The sequence below is a fragment of the Urocitellus parryii genome, chromosome 4 (assembly GCF_045843805.1).
Source record: "Urocitellus parryii isolate mUroPar1 chromosome 4, mUroPar1.hap1, whole genome shotgun sequence".
In the NCBI taxonomy this organism is placed as follows: Eukaryota; Metazoa; Chordata; class Mammalia; order Rodentia; family Sciuridae; genus Urocitellus; species Urocitellus parryii.
The window spans coordinates 199,648,301-199,667,627 of NC_135534.1; the positions used below are offsets into that span (position 1 = coordinate 199,648,301).

Consider the following 19,327-nt stretch of genomic DNA (forward strand, 5'->3'; position numbering starts at 1 on the left):
GGATCAGAGATGGTCATGATGTGACATGGAAGATGATTTCAGATTAGTAGAACCACAAGGCATGGAGACCATTCAGGTAAGGAACAATTATATGAGGAGACAGTAATGAGGAGACAGAAAAGATATGCAAGCCATTGGACAATTGTTCAGAGATCTGAAGAAAGAGAAGACCTAAAAGCTAACAGGTGGATAAGAGGATCTAGAATCACGCTCACGTTTGTGTAGCACAATTAATTTGGAAAGTGTCTCATTTCTAACTTTCAATTAAATGAGATCAACTGGCCAGATGTTATAACCTTCTTGAAATGAATAAAATCAAGGCTCACATAGGCCAAATAATTATTGTAAGGCTTCTCAACAGCAAAATCAAAACCAGAACCTAGTTCTTCTGGCTCCAAGTCCAGGGATCTCTTCACAACTGTCGGACTTTAAAATTGGAATTAGAGAGGGAAGAAAAATTTTAGGACAGTCTAAGTCTACTGTATTCTAAGACTTCAGGAAAGGAGGACACCGTGGGAGCAGTACTTGTCACATTGGTGAGCCCATTTCTGAAATCCATTGCTGGAGGTTGATTCTCTGCATCCCAGCTGTCTTGTATTCCATGGCAAATACGATGGTTCCCCAAGGCTGGTAGGGTCCTCAAAGATTTGTTGAATCTCTGAGGTGTTGTTTCCCTTCTTCCCTTATTTTGGAGTGAAAAGTGAGGACAATAATAAAGAGGGCGACCAGACAGCCTACCTCTACCATTTGGAGAATCTCACATGAAGTAGTGTCCATAAAAACAGCAGGTTGGACTGTCTGGACTATGTTTTGAGAGATGGAATTGGGCAACAAACTAGACTATAGAATGGCAAAAATAGAAAAACAAACTTCTTGTGAATTTTTGGAGTCATTCCAAAGTAATTAGACCACCTCCAGATATTGGAAGCTCCCTCTCTGGAATTGTGGAAATTGGACAACCACTTTTCTGAGGTGCTAAAAAGACAGAGGTGAAAAGTACAGGGATCTAGATACCTATGACTCCAAGTTAAGCCAAGCTCTGAGAATCTGTGTCTTCAGAACCCTTCCTATGGCTCAGGGGGACACAGTCTGTACTCCCTCTTTTAAGAGTTGCACTTACCAGTGCTGGCTGGCCACAGCTAAGTGAGGTAGCAGGAGGTGCCACAACTCAAAAAATTAAATTCTTGAATTATTGAGAAAGGCAGAGCCAGGTATCCTGGAAACTACTTATTTCCAGTAGAAGAAATGTAGTTTAAAAAATGGGTCAGAAACTAGCTGAGAACAGCCTAGAGCTGGGTTTGATGAGAATCTGCCAAGAAAAACGTTGAACCTAAATAAAAATGAAATAAAAATTAGAGTCAAGAAACATAGAATGGAAAGCTGTAATCCGACATAGGAGTAGAAACTAGACAGAGGGATTTCAGAGCTAAATTAGGACTCAGCCTATAAAGGACCCTGCAGAATCCCTAAGCAGAATGTGTCCCTTCCAGGGGACCGTGCACCCTACACTGCTGACTTGGATAGGATAGACAGGGGGAATGGGGTTGCTAAAATCTACAGCCCAGAAAAGACCCAAGGTCAGGGTCCACTGCCGAAAAATAAGAGTTCAGCTCGGGATCCCAAAGAGCCAAAGTCACAAAGACCTGCAGTCTTTCCTCTCTGAAAGCAGGAAAAGAAGAGAACAAATGGCTTTGTGGACAGGAAGGAAGAAAAGGGAAAGGACCACAATGTTTGAGGCAAAGGCTGGAGTAGGAGGAATGGGTCAGCAAGGAGGAGCAAGGCCCTGTCAGTCACAGGACATTTGCTTACAGGGGACACCAATTTAGTTCTCTACCTATTGTATGCCTTTAGGAAGTGTAGGGTGGAGCAGTTTAAAACAGACTTTGAGGTCCAGATCGGCTGGGTTTGAGTTAGTCAGATGCACCCCTCACCAGTTCTGGGACTTTCTGAACTTCAAACTCCCTATTTGTAAAAGGGGGGTCAAGAGGAATAAATGAAGCTGGTGCTGAGCCACAGAGCCTGCCCAAAAAGAAAAATGTAAGCTGATGTTTCTTTGCCAATTGAGTCACTTTCCAAATGTCCTTGATCATTCAGGGGATCACTGCATGGATGACTGGGAACTCCCTCAGGTATTACCCACCCAGCATCGTTACCCCATTTGGTAAAGGAATTCTGTGTTTCCACTGTGTACCCTCTGGTTTCATGTAGATCCTTGGCTAGGAAGATGGCACATAAGTGATGGGTAAGCAAGGAAAGGGAAACCAACCTGAGAGGACAAATGTCCACAATGTGAAAATCCCAATGGAGAAAGTTCAAAAGGATAGAAATATTGTATATTTCCCAAACATCCAGGAAGGGAATAAATACTTCCTAAGATGGCGTGGTGTAACTCAAAAAGCTTAGAAAGACTCCCAGTCTCACCCAGTCCTTCCCAATCAAACCCCATAACTACAATGTCATTTATTCAGTTTATGGGTGACAATACTAACCACCGCCTTGTGAATTTCCAAGTAACACAGGTAAGTGGGGTAGAAAGTGTGTACACACACACACACACACACACACACACACACACCCCTTGTTATTGACAGATATACAAAAGTGAAATGACGTCCCCAAGGCATAAGGAAATATACAGTGCTGTCAGATCCCACTAACTCAGAAGAGGCTAAGCTAGTGCCACCAAGAAACATCACACAGGTCCACGGATTCCAGATTTAAGCACAAAGGTAATCAAATACCCTATTGGCACCAGGGCAAACTGAACCAGGAGAGAGGTAGAAAGACATAGTGAAAGAAAAGGGAAAGATTCCAGAGTCAGATGAATACCTTTACCAGGAGGAGTATAAAGGGAAGTGTCTCAGGTTGGAGGTATCAGCAAGGATTTTCAAGGTCATAAACTCCAACTTAGCACTCCTAATCTATATTAATATAATATATTATACTTAATATATTTTGCATATAATATATAATGTGTACTACCATATATAATATATAATATATATTTATTTATATGTACATGAATATCTATAAGAGACTTTTCAATTTTATTTATTTATTTTTAAAAGTTTTTGTGTTTATTAACATACTACATACACACACACACACACATACACATACACACACAAACACCCCCCCCCTTATAATAGCCAGTTGTGGAAGAAAAGTATATAGATGGCATGATTCCATTCCTGTTTATAGTGTTCATATAACTTTATGCAGACAAAAACACACAACCCTCATTCTCTGGGAAGTGCAATTATGAGAAACTTTTGAATTATAAAATTCATAGAAAGACTCATTAGTTTTTAAATGCAGACACAAAATCAGACCACAAAAATAAGTATGTAAGATGCTACATAGTAATTAACTCTATTTTAGCCATTCCATAATGTATATATATTTCTAAAAATTAAGTTGTACATCATAAATATACAAAATTAATTAAGAAATATGTATACTATACAAAATATTTAAAATAAAATATATAAATATAAATACACACAGTATATAAAATACATAAAATTATATATATATAATACATAAAATTATATTAGAAGAGAGGGAGAGGAAGAAAACATATATAATATAAAGGTCAATATGGAAGTTACTCCTCATTCCAACCCTCCAACATGACTTTAAAAGGCAATAACATTCACATAAATAAAACCATAGCAAACATAAATATAAAAAAAGAGCCAGACACAGTAGCACACACCTGTAATCCTAGTAGCTCAGGCGGCTGAGGCAGGAGGATCATGAGTTCAAAGCCAGCCTCAGCAAAAGCAAAACACTAAGTAACTCAGTAAGACCCGGTCTCTAAGTAAAATACAAAATAGGGCTGGGGATGTGGCTTAGTGGTTGAGCGCCCCTGAGTTCAATCTCCAGTATCAAACAAACAAAAAAACAAAGAAGATTTTCATTACAAAAATGGGTTTATGGTATATACATTATTTCACACTTGTTTTAATCACTGAACAAAATATCACAGGTGGTACAGTAACAGTGGTAACACGCTTAACAATGAAAAGCTCCAGCTGTGTCACCCACTGCCTGAACTCAAATCCCAGCTCTGACACTAACTGCCAGAATAGGTAAGTCACTTAAGTGCACTAAACCCTGATTTTTTTATCTATAAAATAAGAAAAATAATACTAACCTATTCTTAGGATCTGGAGGGGAAATATGGTAAAAGATGTGCAAATGTCTACTTTAATGTATGGCATATTCAGTGCTAACAAATGTTGGCTGACATTAGCCATCTTATTCCTTTAGACACAGGGTGAGATTTGGTAAAACAATACACTAAAAGTTGTTGATGAGTTCAACTATATCTGCATATGTAGGTTATTTGTGGATTATTATTAGTTGTTGGTTTGGTATTATAAGCATCACATAATAAAGATCAGAACATCCTTGTCTTTGTGACACACATTAATGACTATTTCTAAAGGACAGATTTCTTTAAACTGAATTATTGGATAAAGATGTGTAGATTTTCAATCCTGACAGAGATTACCAAAGGTCCATGCCAATTTGGCCTCTCATTCACAGCATGTGAAGATCTGTTTACTTTGGGGTATTAGAAAAGGAAATTATTGCCAATCTGATAAGTGAAAATTGTGTTTCAGTCTAATCTGTATTTTCTGATTACCAAGTATGAACATCTTGCCATGCGTCTTCGGTAATAACTGTGTTGCAGATATTTTCTGTGAGTCAAGAGCTTATATTCTAGCTGCTGTTTTATCCTTGCTTATCATCTCTTGGTGTTTCTTTCACAGTTATAGAGTGATTCTTCCTTCTGCATTTCACTTCTTGCTTGGAATTCTCTTCCCATCCTGACACCACAGAAATATGCCCCTTTAATTTTATCGATTTATTTCAAAGTGCATATTTTTTCACTTCTAGATTTTTCCCTCATCTGGGTTTGAATTGGAAAAAATTTAAGTTTATTTTCTTGAAATGTTCCAATTGTTATAAATATCAACCAACAGACAAGACTGTCTCCACTGTAATTTATTAATTATTTAGTTCAACATGGATTATGATCAAAATACATGTATAAAACATAAAAATACATGTATAAAACATTTAAAAAGAAAGTTACTTATTTTTGTCCATTTTAGATTAAGTCAAAGCACAGAATAATTCCAAACTAGAATTTAACATAGGGTTAGGAAACTTCCCATCATTATTATAATATTTTATAATTACCTTCTTTGTCCCTAATCTTTACTCTAAATGAATTTCAGGTCTTACTTCCTTTTTTATTTTCTTTTTCTTGCTTTTTAAGATTTGTTTGGAGGGTTTTTGTTTGTTATGTTTTTTATTTTGTTTTGTTTTGTTTTGTTTTGTTTTGTTTCATCCCTCTGGTTTATTCTCAACAATTTTTTAGACTTCCTTGCCATTTCAACTGAAATCTTATCTCATTACATTTCCTAATACAGGATGAGTATCAATATTTTGAGATTTATCTTATATGCCTAACCACTTTGATGAAATCTTGATAAGTTTTAGAAGGCTTTCAGGTGATTGTCTTGGATTTCCTTAGTACAAAATCATGTCATTTAAAAGATTAACAAGTTCATCCTTCCTAGTATGTATACTCTCTATTTTTTTCACCATTGAGCAATACAACTTAAAACAGGAAATGGGGCTATCCTTGCAGTATCTTTTCTTTTCTTTTTTTTTCCAAGACAGAAACTTTTATTTCCAGAAATTATGGATAAATAACAAGTCAAATTTAAACATTCTATTTGAAAGATGGGTGGGGAGGGGGATATACCAATGTCACTTAAGTAGAAATTTCTTACAGCAATCTGTATACGGGGTAAAATTGGGAGTTCATAACCCACTTGAATCAAACTGTGAAATATGATGTATTAAGAACTATGTAACGTTTTGAACGACCAACAATAAAAAAAAAAAAAGAAATTTCTACAATGAGCAAAAGTTGCTCAGAAGCCAGTATGACCTTTAATGTTTTGTCACCCTGAAAGATATATCCTGCTGTACATCTTGTCAGAGGAATTTCTGAAGAAAAGCACAACCTACTCAACTGGGTCACAAAAGTTAAGCAGTGTCACTTATGGCATTTTTGTTTTTTTATTTTCTAACCCCCAGGCTGAAATACTGTCTCTGTCCTACTCTATTCTCTCTCCCACACTTCATCTTATGAAACACCCATGCCATCTAATGTTCTCTTGTTCTAACCAAAAGGCGTTCTGCAACATAAGCCAGGTGCTACCTGGTCTGCTGTGAGGCTAGAAAACAGCCAGCCAGGATTCCAGGATTCCAAAGCACAAGGACGCTTTACACACTAGAGGTAGCATATTAAGTCAGCCACAGGCCAAGATCTTGGAATATTTTCTCTGTTGGAAATAGTTCCCAAACCTGGCTGGTCTGCCCTGGAAGGGGACTCTTGTGTGTGCCTCCAGGAGTGCTTGTGAAGGTGATGTGATATCAGAAAGGCTTGAAAAGCAACATGGGAATATCAAACCTATTTAAATTGTTCTGGTTAAAATATTCAAATCCAGAGTAACACTGAGAGACATAAGAGGAGAAATGTCGTTCGCTCGCTCTCGCTTCCCCTTTTCCAGGCTCTCAGAGGCTGCGGCAGCGGCGGCGGCGTCTCGATTGCGGTATCTTTTCTATGATATTGTTGGGAGTGGAACTCTAACATTCTAAAGTTCAGTATCCTGTACTACTTGAACATTTAGAGTGAGGACATCATAGTGTTTGATAATCAGAAACAATAACATATTTAAGGAGCTCATTTAGTAACATGAGCTGTTCCTGGTAGTGTTCCTATTTTGAACACATCTCTGAACCAAAATTTTCAATTAGAGTATTCACATCCTATTATTCAAACACAAATATTTAAACAAACATTAAGAAAGTTATGCTCTGAAGACAAAGGAGATACATGAATTCTATCGCTATCAAGAAGCATTAATTAATTCTGCTGTTCATTTCTATATTATCTCCACTAACAGCACTACCTCCAGCACTATGGAAAGAAGACTCTGAACGAGAGGACCTCATTCCTGGGAACCTCAACTGATACTAGAGAGACTCAGCAACTCTCTCTCTAAAATAAAGGGAAAAAAGTTAAATATCAGTCAAGAAACAATCTAAAAAGAATTTTATGAAAGTGAAATGATAACAATTCAGACAAATCAGTCCACATAGATGTTCCAAAAAACACATGGAAAACCATCTTTTTCTAACTTGGTAAGAATCTTGGAGTGTTCTGATTTGATCCCTGATCAATTTTACTTATTTGTCTTGAATTCCATAAGATGAACATATTTTTAAATGACTAACAAATGGCACTGGGCTGTATTTATAGGCCTGAGGTCAGGGGAGAAGCAGTCCTGAGAGATTCCCCTGCGCATCTGTCCCACCCCTCCTCCAAAACCTGTCCAGAGACATGGAGTTAAAGAACCAGAGCAGCAGCACCTCGGGCTTCATCCTCCTGGGCCTCTCCTCCAACCCACACCTGCAGAAGCCCCTCTTTGCCATCTTCCTCACCATGTACCTGGTCACCCTCGTGGGGAACATGCTCATCATCCTGGCCATCCACTCTGACTCCAGGCTCCACACACCCATGTACTTTTTTCTCAGCAACTTGTCCTTCATGGACATCTGCTTCACAACAGTCATTGTGCCCAAGATGCTGGCGAATTTGCTGTCAGAGACAAAGGGCATCTCTTATGTAGGCTGCCTAGCCCAGATGTATTTCTTCATGACTTTAGCAAACACTGACAGCTACCTGCTGGCCTCCATGGCCATCGACCGGCTGGTGGCCATCTGCAACCCCTTGCACTATGATGTGGTCATGCGCCCATGTCGCTGCCTCCTCATGCTGCTGGGTTCTTGCACCATCTCCCACCTGCACGCCCTCTTCCGGGTGCTACTCATGTCTCGCCTCTCTTTCTGTGCCTCCCATGTCATTAAGCACTTTTTCTGTGACACCCAGCCTGTGCTAAAGCTGTCCTGCTCTGATACATCCTCCAGCCAGATAGTGGTCATGACTGAGACCCTAGCTGTCATTGTGACCCCCTTTTTGTGCATCCTCTTCTCCTACCTGAGAATCATTGTGACAGTGTTCAGAATCCCCTCTGCAGCCGGCAAGTGGAAAGCTTTCTCTACCTGTGGCTCCCACCTCACCGTAGTGATTCTGTTCTATGGGAGTGTTATCTATGTCTATTTTAGGCCCCTGTCCATGTACTCAGTGGTGAAGGACCGAGTAGCCACTGTCATGTACACAGTAGTGACTCCTATGCTGAACCCTTTCATCTACAGCCTGAGGAACAAAGATATGAAGAGAGGCTTAAGGAAATTAAGGGACAGAATTCACTCATAGAAAGAATGAAATGATACAATATCATTATTGGGAGATGACCTAAAAGTTGACCAGGTTATCCTTCCTCCTAACCATTTTCTACAAGGCGCTCAAAGAAGTCGTGAGTGGTGGTGATGCTGGCTACCAGTGAGGACACTGGATGGGAACAAAACACTTGGTTTCTCTCCATGACATTGACCAAAGACATATTCAATACCCAACTAGGTGTCACTAGTAATCCAGGTGTCATGAAAATAGTTTTGAAATCCTCCACACATGGACTTAATGTATCTCCAAATAACTCTCAAGGAGTTGTAAATCCTGTTGGCTTCTAGAAATTAAATGGGTCTGATAGGGAACTGGAAAAGATATCTTGGATGAATCAGCCATTCTGAAGACTGGACTGAACACTGACAGAGGAAGCTTCAAAAGATGAGGAAATGGGCAGAATATCTCAAATACTGGAAATAAACCTAATATGCAGCGACAATAAACATAGCAATGTTTAAGTGACAGAGAAAAGCCCTGTGAGGCTTCTTCAATTTGAGAATAAGGTGAACTGGATGCCTTGGTGCATGGCTACAATCCCAACAGCTCAGAGACTGAGGCAGGAGGATCAAGAGTTCAAAGCTAACCTTAGCAAAAGTGAGTCTCTAAATAAAATGCAAAATAGGGCTGGGGATGTGGATCAGTGGTTGAGTGTCCCTGAGTTTAATCCCTAGCACCCAAAAAAATTATAGAGTAAGATGAATAAAGCTGGAAAGACAGAAAAAAAAACTGCAAACATGCTTACTCTTCTCATCCACATTTGAGTGTCACGACAGGTGGATCCTCAGTACCCAACTCCTCCCACCCCCACACTTCTTCCTTTGTCCACACGTCCAGCATCCTCACTCAGCTGCCCTTCCATAGCACAGCTAGGTCATGCTGTGCAAAGAGCAACTTCCAAACCTTAGGACCACAAAGCCAAAGCTTTACTTCTCATTTATATGAAATGTCCACCATAGAAAAGTGTAAGGGTGCTGCTCATTTTAAGCACTCAGGGATCCAAGGTTATGGGGCAGCCACCATTATAAACATTAGCCATCCCTTTGTTAGAAGCTATTGAGGATTTTGCATTTCCATTTAAATACTTTGTCCCAGGAGTGACCCACAACACTTTTGACTAGAACTCTGTCGACAACGAATCTCATGACCACAAACCCTGGGATCCAGGCGGCATGGCCCAACCAAGTGCCCACAAGAAAAGGAGCTAAACAGGCTGAGGTTGTGGCTCAGTGGTATAGTGCTTGCCTAGCATGCGTGAGGCACCTGGTTCAATTCTAAGCACCACATAAAAATAAAATAAAGGTTATTGTGCCCACCTACAACTAAAACAAGTTTTTTAAAAATCTGTTTTAAAAAGGGGGGGGGGCTGAGATTGTGGCTCAGTGATAGAGCGCTCACCTATCATGTGCGAGGCCCTGGGTTCAAACCTCAGCACCACATAAAAATTTTGTGTCCAATTACAACTAAAAAAAAAATTTTTTAAAGAAAAAGAAAAGGAGCTAAGCATGTTTGGTGAACAGCATTAATGGCGATTGCACATCTAAAATAACATGCAAACACCTCAGTATGGTAGCTGCTTCATAAAGCCTCCTCAACTATTAATTCACATATTTGCAGCCAACTGATTTTTGACAAAGACATCAATAACATACATTGGAGAAAGGGCTATCTCTTCCATAAATGGTGAGAAACTATACACACACACACACACACACATGCACACATGCACACACTCAAAAGAGTGAAGCTGGACTCTCCATCTCTCACTATATACAAAAATCAACTCAAATGGATAAACAGCCTCAGAGTAAGACCCCCAAATGTAAAACTATAGGGGAAAACACTTTAGGACATTGATATAGGCAAAAATTGAGGGTAAAATTACCAAAACAAAAATGCAACAATAGAAACATGGGATTATATCATATCATAAATCTTCTTCAGAGAGTGGGATTTAGCTCAGTAGGAGAGTACTTGCCTAGCACATGCAAGGCCCTGAGTTTGATCCTCAGCCCTAAGGGGAGAAAAAAGACACATATTTCCTTTGTGTTTCTTCACAACAAAGGAAACAATCAATATAGTGAAGAGACAACCATCAGAATGCCATATGTGGTGACCCATGCCTGTAGTCCCAGTCACTCCAGTGGCTGAGGTAGAAGAATATCAAGTTTGAGGACTGTGTGGACAAGTTAGCAAGGCCATGTCTTAGAACTAAAAAATTTTCTAAAAAAGAGCTGGGAATATAGTTCAGTTGAAGAGCACCCCTGAGTTCAATCCCAGTACAATATACATATATTTTTTCAACTATTCACTGGACAAGGGATTAATATCCAGAATATATAAGGAACTCAGAAAGCTCAACAACAACAAAATCAGATTTAAAAATGAGAAAGTGATCCAAATAGACATTTCTCAAGAGAAGATCTATAAATGGCCAACAGGTGTATGGAAAAAAATGTTTAGCACTAACCACCAGAGAAATGCAAATCAAAACCACAATGAAATATTATCTCACCTCACCTCAGTCAGAAAACCAATAATATACAGAAAGCAAAACATGGCAAGTGCTGGGGAGAATGCAGAAATGGACTCTCAAACACCTTGTGGGACTGTAAATGAGTACAACCATTGTGGAACACGGAATGGTGCCTCCTCAAAATATACTAACCATGGAAATACCGGATGAGCCAGCTAACTCACTTCTGGTTCTGGGTCCAAAAGAAATGAAATAATGATATCAAAATGATACCTGCATACTCATGTTTATTGTAGTAATATTCATAATAGTCAAAATATGGAATCAACCAACATGTCCATGTACAGGTGAATGGAAAAGGAAATATAGCAATGGACTATTATCCAGCCATAAAAAAAATGAAATCCTATCATTTGCAGCAATGTGGATATGTGGCACTAAAGGACTATTATGTTGAGTGAAGTAAGCCAGGCTAACACCACATGTTCTCACTCACATGGAAGCTAAAGGGTTATCTCACAGAAGAGAGCAGAGGGGAGAAACAGAAAAATACCAAAATGCACTTAGACAAGAGGAATAAGTTCTAATGTTCTGCAGCACAGTAGAGTGGATATAGTTGATGACAACTTGTTATACATTTTATAATAAACTATAAGAGAGGACTTCAAAGACTCCAAACACAAAGAAATGATAAATGTGTAAGGAAATGTTACTCACCCTGATGGGATAACCACACATTGTATACATATATGGGGTGGTCATACTATGCCCCTTAAAATGTACAATTATTATGTGTCAATTAAAAACAAATTTTAAACAGAAAAGGAAAGAAGCAAGTTGGAAAATATACTCCATTCAGAATGGGTCAATTGGAGGTGACCAAGGGAATTTTGTGAAGTGTTGGTGGATCGCTCCTTTGGAGCTCAGGAAGGAGCCCTTACTCTGGAACCCTACAATCCTGTCTCCATAGGAACACACGCAGTCCTCAAGAAACGTCAGAACATCAACTAACTCCATAGAGCTCAATAGGGCAAAGTAGGGAATGAAAAATGGCAGGAATATGGATATCAAATGGCATAGAAACATTCAGACCATCATCATCAGTATCATGAGTATCTCTTGATTGATAACTACATGCAAGAGACACAAAATTTTCAGGATTCAATGTACAACAAAAATGTGACATCCCTTATTCAAAAAGTAAATGAAGTTTAACACAGTGACAGTAAGGTACCAAGTTCTTCTGAGCACTGGGAGCACACCTATGAATTCGACCCTGGAGCCTGGCAATCTATTTAGAAATCAAAATTGTTTAATAAGATAACGAGGTAAGAATGGGTATTATCTCTGTGAAACAAACTGAAGCATGCAACTATCTAGCAATTTGGCTATTATACCACTAGTGATCATCCAGACACAGACCTTCCACACTTCATAAAAGTTAACTCAATGAATCATAGACCTAAATTAAAAATGAAAAACTATGGAAGTCCTAGAAAATAATAGAGAAGAAAACCTAGATGGGCTTGGAAATGGCATTAACTCCTTAGATAAAACACCAAAGACAAGATCAATGAAAAAATAATGCGTGAGCTGAAATTCATTAAAAATAAAAGCTTCTGTTCTGAAAAGAGAATTGTCAAGTGAATGAGAAGACAAGCCATAAGCTGGGTGAAAATATTTACAAAAGGTATATCTGATAAATGACTGTTACCCAGAATGTCCATAGAGAATTTTTAGCTTAACAATAAAGCCATTATACTGAAAAATTGACAAAAGACTGAAAGACACACCTCACCAAAGAAAACACACTGATGGAGAATAAGCATATGAAAAGGCACTTCATGTCATATGTCATGATAGGAAAATGCAACATAAAACAACACAGCTATTAGAATGGCCAAAATCCAGAACATCAACAATAACAAATGCTGAAGAGAACTTAGAACAAGAATTCTCCCTGATAGTGGGCTGGAATGCAACCCAGCACAATCTTTTTGGAAGAGAATTTGACAATGTCTTACAAACCTTAATGTTCTTTTACCAAACAATCTAGCAATTGTACACTTTGGTATTTACTCAACAGCATTAAAACTTATGTTCAAATAAAAACCTGCACATAGACATTTATAGCAGCTTTATTCATAATTTACAAAGCATAGTATAATCAAGATGTCTTTCAGTACATGAATTCATAAATAAACTTTGAACATCCAGACAATGGAATCATGTTGAGTGCTATAAAGAAAAGAATATCAAGCCATAAAAAGATACAGAAACAGCTGAAATGTGTATTATTTAAACACCAAGAATGAACCTTAATGCAGCTATGGACTTAGGTGATAATGATGTCAAGTGAAACCACAGGCACCTCTGATAGAGAATTAATCTCCAGGATAAATAACTCAAAAAACTTAACACCAAAAAATCAAATAACCCAATCAATAAATGGGTAAAGGAACTGAACCGTCACTTTACAAAAGAAATACAATTGATGAACAAAATGTCCAACATCTTTAGCAATTAGAGAGATGCAAATCAAAACTACTCTAAGATTTCATCTCACCCCAGTCAGAATGGCAATTATTAAGAATACAAGCAACAATAAGTGTTGGCGAGGATGTGGGGGAAAAGGCACACTCATCCCTTTCTGGTAGGACTGCAAATTGGTGCAGCCAATATGGAAAGCAGTATGGAGATTCCTTGGAAAACTGGGAATGGAAACACCATTTGACCCAGCTATCCCACTCCTCAGTCTACCCAAAGGATTTAAAAAACAACATACTACAGGGACACAGCCACATCAATGTTTATAGCAGCACAATTCACAATAGCTAAACTGTGGAACCAAGCTAGATGTCCTTCAGTAGATGAATGGATAAAGAAAATGTTATATATATATATATATATACACACACACACACATACATTGGAATATTTTTCAGCAATAAAAGAGAATAAAATCATAGAATTTGCAGGTAAATGGATGGAGTTAAGAAGATAATGCTAAGTGAAGTTAGCCAATCCCAAAAAACAAATGCTGAATGTTTTCTCTGATATAAGGAGGCTGATTCATAATGGGATTGGGGCAGGGGAGCATGGGAGGATTAGACCGACTTTAGATGGACAAAGGGGTGGGAGGGGAAGGGAGGGGCAGGGGGGTAGAAAAGAATGTGGAATGAGACAGACATGAATACCCTAAATACATGTATGAAGACACGAATGGTGTGACTATGTATCCAACCAGAGATATGAAAAATTGTGCTCTATATGTGTAATATGAAATGTAATAAATTCTGCTGTCATATATAACAAATTAGAATAAAAAATAAATTTTAAAAAAATGCACATAAAGACAATAGAATCTTTGTTTTGTTCCTGACCCATTGAATCCACCTCATTAGTTTCCTCATGAAAAGCTCTTCATTGATGTTGATTTTTGTATATCATGTTTTGGTAGACAGCCTTTAAGATTGTCCCAATATTCGTTGTCTTCCAATATTTATGTCCCCTAGATTAGCCTCTTATCTTGAGTAGGGAGCAAACTTATTCATTCACTTTTGATAAATAGAATATAACAAAAGAAACTAGATATCACTTCCAACAGTCAGCTCTGCAGAGGGACCCACATAAGTGAGCTTAGAAGTGGGTCTTCTGAGGTCAGTCAAAATCAGGTGAATAGGCTTGGAAGGAATTTTCTCAGACCTGTCAGCATCCATATGAGTGAATTTGAAACACAACCCCCTTAGACCTTTGAGGTGGCTAGAACTCTGGGTGACATTTTAATATCAGCCTTTTGACAGACTCTGGGACAGAAACACCCAGTTCATCTGTATTAAAAGTTTTGATTCACAGAAACTCTAATAATAAATATTAGTTGGTCTAAGTTGCCAAATTTTCAGGCAATAGGATTACTTATTCTTCAAGAAGATCTCTTGTTTTGTTACTTTGTTAAGCATTTCTAAAATCATCACTTAAAATGGTGTTTTCTTTTTCTTAATCATAACAGGGTAAAACTCACTGGCAATGAAACTTAATAACAATTAAGTTTGACTTACTATGTTGGCTAATCTTCAATATGGTACAAATCCTAGGTTTGTGAAGAGATGGGTAAACAATGAATAAAACGTGGGGATCCCTGAGTCACCTGCTTAGCAATGCAGTATAACTGCTGAAAATACGGGTTCTTTAAAAAACTCCCATGTGAGCTGTGCCACAGAGCCCTACCAGCTGGCAGTTCTCTTGTTATATAACTATGATTCAGAGCCAGCTGCACAGAGGTAGGGCATGAAAAGAAACATTGAATGGGATAAACTAGTAATTATGTTTGTGCAATTTGCTAGGTGATTGGGTTCTTTAAATGAGAAAGTTACTACTTGGAAAGACACAGAAAAGAACCTGAATAGAGTGTGAAAACAATATTTGGCAGAATTTTTCTCCTCAGGACTTTAATTGTAACTTTAATTGTAATGACTTTAATTGTAATTTTAATAAGTATATATTAAAGGAGCAAATAATTTATATTTCAGTATGAGCTCCAATAAATATGTCTGCATGTAGTTAACATTGTTTATGCCCATTTTTATTTCTTTGTTTGAACACTGTTTAAATGTATTTTGATGTTTTTTTAGGTATGATGTGTGATTTTGAAAATACATATTTGAATGCAGTTTCTTCCTTGTGAATCTATAGTAATAAGTTAAAACAGGAAATACTGTTTTTCTTTAAAGCTTGGCCACTCTAGGGCAAGTTACAAGCTCTTATCTCAGTGTTTTACTTTCAGGTTGTCTAAGCAAATTGGAAATAGTGCATTGAAGGCACTTTCACATGTGATATCTGTTAAATGTTATTTACAATTTATGTAGTCTTATGTAGAATTTTCCTTTCTATCTTTTGAGACTGATAAATAAAATTTCTTCCCTGCTTAAAAAAAAAAAAGAATACAAGCAACAATAAGTGTTGGTGAGGATGTGGGGGAAAAGGTACACTCATACATTGCTTGTGGGAATGCAAATTGATGCAACCATTATGGAAAGCAGTATGGGGAGTCCTCAGAAAACTTGGAATGAAACCACCATTTGACCTAGCTATCCCACTCTTCGATTTATAAGCAAAGGACTTAAAATCAGCATATTCCAATGATGCAGACACATCAATGTTTACAACATCTCAACTCACAATAGCTAAACTGTGGAATCAACCTAGGTGCCCTTCAACAAACAAATGGATAAAGAAAGTGTGGTATATGTATATACAATAGAATGTTACTCAACCTTAAAGAAGAATGAAATTATGGCATTTGTAGATAAATGGATGGAGCTGAAAAACATCATGCAAAGCAAAATAATCCAATCCCCAAAAACCAAAAGCTGAATGTTTTCTCTGATGTGTGGATGCTAATTCACAATAAGGGAGGGGGAGTACTAGAGAAGAAAAGAGTTACTTTAGATTAGGTAGAAGAATAAATCAGACATTATTACCCTATGTACATATATAACTATATGACCGATTGGATTCTACATCATGTACAAACAGAAGAATGAGAAATTACATTCCATCTATGTAGGATGTATCAAAGTACATTCTACTATCATGTATAACTAATTAGAACAAATAAAGTTAAAAAAAAAATCATCACTGCCAGCTCTGGTGGGGCTGTTGCTAGAGGGGATCTAAGAACAAGGAATAAGGGGAAATCTGTATTTTTGTAAAAAATTTTGCTGTGAATCTAAAACTTCTCTAAAAAAATGGTCTCCTTGAAAGGAAAAATAATTTTTAAATCTATTTTAAAATTATGATTATAATGCTATTTAAAGGTGAGGACAATAAATAACTTGCCCAAATCAATTCATAATTGGGGGAACTAGGATTCAAATATAAGCCATTGGCCTTAAGAAATTGAGGTAATAAAATGTTTTGGAAATGCACATGGAAAACAAAAGAAATACTGAGGCTCAAAAAGGTAAAATATTTGTAAGACACAGGAATCTTCTCAGTCTGACTCCTAGGCCTTCAAACCTTTTCCCAAAACACTAGATGCAGATACCAAACCTGGGGAATGTCAGGGGCCATCACCTCTCCTTCCAGGTAGGCACACCTAAGCCTAAACATAGGCTTAAACACACAAGAAACAAACTGAAACGCACATGTCCATAGAGAACACACGTGTCTAACACGCCTCCACCCCTGCTGCTTCATGGTTCCAACTCCCTTTCATGGTATAAGAGGTTACACCTCTGATCCGGCTTCCCCAAAGAGCACAGTGAGGGCATCAGTAATGTTCTCCCCTCCTGGGAAGACCACGGGCCAATCCCCCCGGGGCTCTGACATGCAGACAGGACAGGCCCCTGGGTCTCCCTTCCTATCACCAATTCCCACGGTTGGTAGGAAAATGTCAACACACTTCTAAGGCTAGATCAGCACCTCAAGAAGCCTCCTTCTTCAGAGATTGAGAGTCTGATCTTACACACCTGGCAAACCGCAGCCTGCCCAGGACCCTGATCTCCCCTTCATGCCCAGGTAGGCAGCAGGCTGAGGGGTCTTTGGTAACTGGGACCAAGGGACCAAACTTTTCATATGATTCTCTTCCCTCTTCCTGATCCTATCTTCTTCTCTCCTCCATCTCAAAACCCAGGAAATACCATCTCCCCTCTATTTTGTCCTCTTTCTCCTTTGATCAAATAGCAGAACTGTGCAGGACACAGTCACGGGCACTGGCCCCTGCCTTAAAGGGCACAGCCCACATCCTGCAGCCCAAGACCCACAGACTGGTCTCCTCCGGGGAACTGGCTGAGCAGAAGACCAAGGGAACAGGACAGTGAGGACGGTGCAGGGGTCAAGAGCACACGCTCCCCAGCTGGACTCCACCAGCCTCTGGCTGTGCCCTTGGTCCAGTCACTCAGTTCTCTGTACCTCAGTCTTGTTACCTACAAAATGGGGTGTTGTAAAGACCAATGACTGACTATATTGAAGCTCTTAGAGCAGTGCCTGGCAAGAGTAGGGAAGCCGAATTTGGCTGATGGTGAAAAATTTTTCTAAACATGTGCTGGGCAGCCCCCAATTAGTCTAAGCTCCCTATCTCTAGAATTGTGGGAACTAGACCATCATCTTCCTGAGATGTTAAAATGATGGAAGTGAATAGCACAGGGACCTAAAAACCTACGACTCCAAGTCAGGTGAAGCTCTCTGAGAATCCATAGCCTCCTCTCTAAGGTCCAGGCGCACAGTCTGTATGCTCTGTGTTTAACAATGGCCCTCGGGAATGCTGGCTGGTCACAGCTAAGCAAGGCACCAGGAGTAACCCACAACTTGAAAGCTTAGCTCCTTAAATTATTGAGAGAGGCAGAGTCAGGCATACAGAAAACTAGTGATTCCCAAAGAAGAAAGGCTAAAACCAACCCAGAAGCAGGAGCTGAGAACAGCCTAGAGAGATGGATGGACTGGGAATCTGACCGTCTAACACTGCTCAGAATAAAATAGTAGAAAATTAAAATTAGAGTAAGATATCACCTTCTCTAGAGCCAAGATACATGAATAAAAGACCTAATCTGACACAGGAATAAAACTAGACAGACTTCAGAGGCAAAAAGAGGACTCAACCTATAAAGGACCCTGCAGAATCCCTAAGCAGAATGTCTCCCTTCAAGGGAAACTTGCACCCTATACGGCTGATCTGTTTCTCTTGCAGTTGGCAGTGAGAAGAGGGTAGACAGGGGAGCTGGATTGCTAAATCCCAGGACCCAGGAGAGATCCTGAGGTCATGTACTGCTGCTGCAAAATAAGAGAGCTATTGTCTGCTCAGATAGAGGTGAGGTCAAAGTCGCCTCCAGTCTTTCCTCTCTGAAAGCAATGAAGAGAGGACAGCAGATGGCTTTGTGGGATGGAGGCAGACTAGGGAGCAGGAAGAAAGGAAAGCAAAAGGACTGCATGGGTGGGGCAAAGGATGGAGTTGGAGGAGTGGGTCAGCAAGGACTCGTAAGACACCTGGCAGCCAGAGGACATCTGCTTACAGGGGGACACCAGCTTAGTTCTCTACACATGTGTGTGGTTTGGGGAAGAGTAGGATAGGGTAGATTAAAACAGAGTTTGAAGTCATGATGGACTGTATTTAAATCAGTTAGATACACTCCTCACTAGCTCTGTGACTTTCTGAACTTTACATTATGATGCGATGATGTTTCCATCATTATGTCATCGTGAGGCTTAAATAACACAAGTGCCAAACACAGAACCTGATGATCTCTTTCAGTATAATTTTCAAAGTTGTAGGTCACCATTTTTTCATTTTTACTCTATATTTCATTTCTGACTTGGATTGTTAACTGAATGTTTTTGCCAATATGTGCTCCCTGGTTTCATATAGGCCAGTGACTAGGAAAAGGACCATAGATTAGTGAAGAGAAGTAAGGAAAGGAAAACCAACCTGAGATTACAATGACTACAAACTGCAGTTTGTA

At 38.9% G+C, this 19,327-nt stretch overlaps 1 protein-coding gene across 1 annotated transcript; it reads left to right on the forward strand.

Annotated features, from left to right (window-relative positions):
- The first annotated feature begins 7,402 nt into the window (after window positions 1-7,402).
- Window positions 7,403-8,368, forward strand: LOC113181144 (olfactory receptor 1L4-like). The gene has a single exon (XM_026386543.2). It carries the CDS (start codon window positions 7,433-7,435, stop codon window positions 8,366-8,368), a length of 936 nt encoding a protein of 311 aa, XP_026242328.2. The 5' UTR covers window positions 7,403-7,432.
- Window positions 8,369-19,327: the final 10,959 nt, after the last annotated feature.